Source organism: Phlebotomus papatasi, chromosome 1 (genome assembly GCF_024763615.1).
Source record: "Phlebotomus papatasi isolate M1 chromosome 1, Ppap_2.1, whole genome shotgun sequence".
NCBI classification, from domain to species: domain Eukaryota; kingdom Metazoa; phylum Arthropoda; class Insecta; order Diptera; family Psychodidae; genus Phlebotomus; species Phlebotomus papatasi.
Genome location: NC_077222.1, coordinates 36,640,178 through 36,643,464, shown reverse-complemented (window position 1 = coordinate 36,643,464; position 3,287 = coordinate 36,640,178). Strand labels below are relative to the sequence as shown.

General features: G+C 37.6%; 1 protein-coding gene across 1 annotated transcript; it reads left to right on the top strand.

Annotated features, from left to right (window-relative positions):
- The first annotated feature begins 563 nt into the window (after positions 1 to 563).
- Positions 564 to 3,063, top strand: LOC129798997 (uncharacterized). The gene is made up of 2 exons (XM_055842561.1): positions 564 to 999; positions 1,477 to 3,063. Exons 1-2 carry the CDS (start codon positions 877 to 879, stop codon positions 2,167 to 2,169), a joined length of 816 nt encoding a protein of 271 aa, XP_055698536.1. The 5' UTR covers positions 564 to 876; the 3' UTR covers positions 2,170 to 3,063.
- The last annotated feature ends 224 nt before the right edge of the window (positions 3,064 to 3,287 follow it).

The window sequence follows — 3,287 nt, the reverse complement described above, 5'->3', positions numbered from 1 at the left end:
TGGGTGTAGAGCATTACAATCTTAAACGACTACTTAATGAAATCTACAATTGTCAAGTTTTTGATACAAATTCAAAACTTTGATTCAGTTTTCAGGTACTCTCTTAAATAGTCATCAGGTACACTTTTTTTTTATAAAAGATGGTAATTTTTAATTTCTCATTTTTCTTGGTGCAGTGACAACCAAAGACACAATGGTTGAGGATTGGTAAATGAAAAAGAGAAGAATTAGGAAGAAAAAAAGAAAGACATTGTGACGAGTCAATAAACGGTAAAGCGCTAATTTGTCTTGCAGATGAAACATCCACACCTAGTCCATAGAGACTCTTTTCAATAATATAGCATTAATACACCGCGACCAATAATATACAGTTTCACATCTTTTGCCTCTCTGTCCAACATATGGGATGGTATCCACCACCTCTGGAGGTGTTCTTTTCATCTTCTTTGGAGCCAAGAAAGCTCGTGCCTCTGTGTTGGGGCCCCTGCACATATACCAAATACAGTGAACCAGCAGATCTCGAAATGAGATTCATTGCTATTTTATCAGACAACTTTTTTTTTAGGTAAACAAGGTTGGTGCTTGGAGAGGGAGGTCTTCGCGATACGACACCGCGCGCATCCCATCCTACACTTCGTAGTCTTTAAAAACACATGGTTTTACTTCAGATCTGTCAAAGCACAACGTGTTTTATACGAATGAGCACGAGCACTTGCCACAATTAAACAGTGTTTGAGACAAAATAACTTGAGGTGCTTTTTCCCGCGGAATTACGCCAAAAATACGCACAATTTTTCTTTGGCACTTCTTTTTGGGAATCCCAAAAAACCACCAGGAGTAAAGTGCAAGTTTATCTAAAAAAAAAAATAGTGAACAATGAAGTTTTTAGTAATATCGTGTTTAGTTTTCTTAACAACGGCAGCATTTGCTGAGGAAAATACCCCATCAGTGTTTCAGGAATGTTTCAACAAGGATTCCATCTCCTGTGTCCAATTGGCGGTAGGATATATTACCAATCTCACTCACACGAAAAAAAAGCCAAAGGGATTTAAAGTGTAACCAAAATGGAATATAACTCTCCTTCTACTTTATTGAATTCTTGTGCAAAATCCACCAACTAAACCGCGAGTGCAGTGTTATTAAATAAAATCCGATTTGAGATCCATCGAGAAAACGGCGTTTTTCAAATGATCTCAATCCACGAGAGACAAAGAACGAGTCAAGAAATTGCAATCCAACTCTCCAGTATAAATTCAATTTAGAGAGTTCTGGAAAACTCGTTCTTGTAGTGTTTGAATCTTATTTTGTACTGCAATTCAATCGTGGCACAGTTTAGAAAAGATGTTGGTTTTACCTAAAAAAAAATATAAGAAGCAAATAAGAGAGGAGTAGCGTTGGTTTTGTGGGGGCAAATAGCTAATGTTAACAGTTGCAAAAATTATAGTTGCTGCAATAAGAAAAATCCTCTCCTTGCAGGTATTCCGGAAGGCCAAGGAATTTTTTGATCAGCCAAAAATTGACTTGGTCGCTGGACTGTCGGTTGTGAAGGTGGACAATGTCGCGAGGTCCGTGGACACGGCTTCAGATGAAGTAGAGAGCGCCAAGGATGTTGAATCACGATCAAGTGCAATCGGATCATTTGTGGTTGATCGCCTGGCGGCCTTCTTCCAGGAACGATCACTCAACTGGAACTTCTTGGGTGCTGCCAGGAGTCTAAGTAATGCCATTCCTGATGATGTGAAATCTCAAGTGCGTTCTCTGGTCGTTGAGGCTCGTGGCAAGAAGAAGCTGCTGAAAAAATTGCTGCCCCTTCTTGGTATTGTTAAGCTGAAGGCTGCCGTTTTGGGTATCTTAGCTCTCCTGGGTATTGGTTTGATCGCCAAGAAGGCTCTGCTCGTCTCCACACTGTCCATCCTCATCTCTCTGGGCATCCTCCTCAAGAAAGTTCTCTCGAAGAAGCTCTCCCTCATCGGTGGCGGACTCGGTGGTGGACTTGGCGGTGGATTGGGCGGTGGACACGATTACCACGGTGGTGGCGGTGGATGGTCTTCCGGTGGTGGTGGCGGATGGAACTCATACGAGCCACACTCCTTCGGTGGCGGAGATCTCGGCCATGCATCCTCCTCCCTATCTCACTCCCTTGCCTATGGAGGCCACCACAAAGCCTAGAATGTCTCTTTGTCATACACCTAAAGCCTACATAAGTAATTTATTTATTTATTTATTATCGGTAATTGCATTAAACCTCGACAAGATGCCAACAATAGCGAAGAGAAAAGACATGGAGGCCCGTAGATTTTAGCGCAAAGAAAGTGGGACCAACAGATGGGTTGAGACCATGAATCATCCAAAAAATTTTCTATGTCTCACCCAAAAAATACAACAAAAATGAAACCCGTGTTAACACTATTTATTTGTTTATTTGCATAAGTAAAAACAGTTGAAAAACTCTTTGTATATAAATAACTAGTCTCATAATTTACAAGCAATTATAAAATAACAATTATTTCATAATGTTGAATAATTAAGAACAAAATACTTTTCTTATCATCCAAAATACAATGTAAAACAAAATATTAAGAAATTTATCACAGAGTTATACAACAAAATTTTATAGAACAAACACAAAAGATGAATGAGATCAATGATGAAAAATAATTCCTAATCTAGTCTATAACGTTGTTTTTATATTTTTAATCTCTCTCTGTACCTATCACCTTCTTGTCTTCCTATATATCTTCTGTAATTCTTCTTCTAATACTTAAAATGTTGTGCAATTTATTCAATATCTTCTCTCAAACTTCTATTATCTTAATTTTCTATTGACTTTCTTCCTCTATTTTCTTGAGCATTGACCTTAAAAAAAATCAGAAAAATATTTGTATCTATCTCTCAAAATGGAAAGAAAGAATGTGTAAAAAATGTTAATGAAATGAATAAGAATTTTGTTTTTTGGACAATTTTATCTTTTACATCCGGTCGACTTAAATTCAAAAACATATCTTACTACAAAGTTGTTAAAAGTCTCTGCAGATCATTTTGATGAATAAATTATCTCTGTAATGTGATTTTTTTTCTTCCGAAATTTTTCACGAAAAATTCTCGCTGGACTAGTCGAAATAAATAATACATCAGACGCGTGAAAATTTAAGAAGAAGTAGTTGCAGTTATTTTCCTCTGATCACCTTTACCCACTCTCATTTCGATGACTTACTTCCATTATTTAGCAGGAAATTTCGCTGGTTTAGGTCAAATCGTCAAACGGGATTTCCATTTCGGTGGCATTG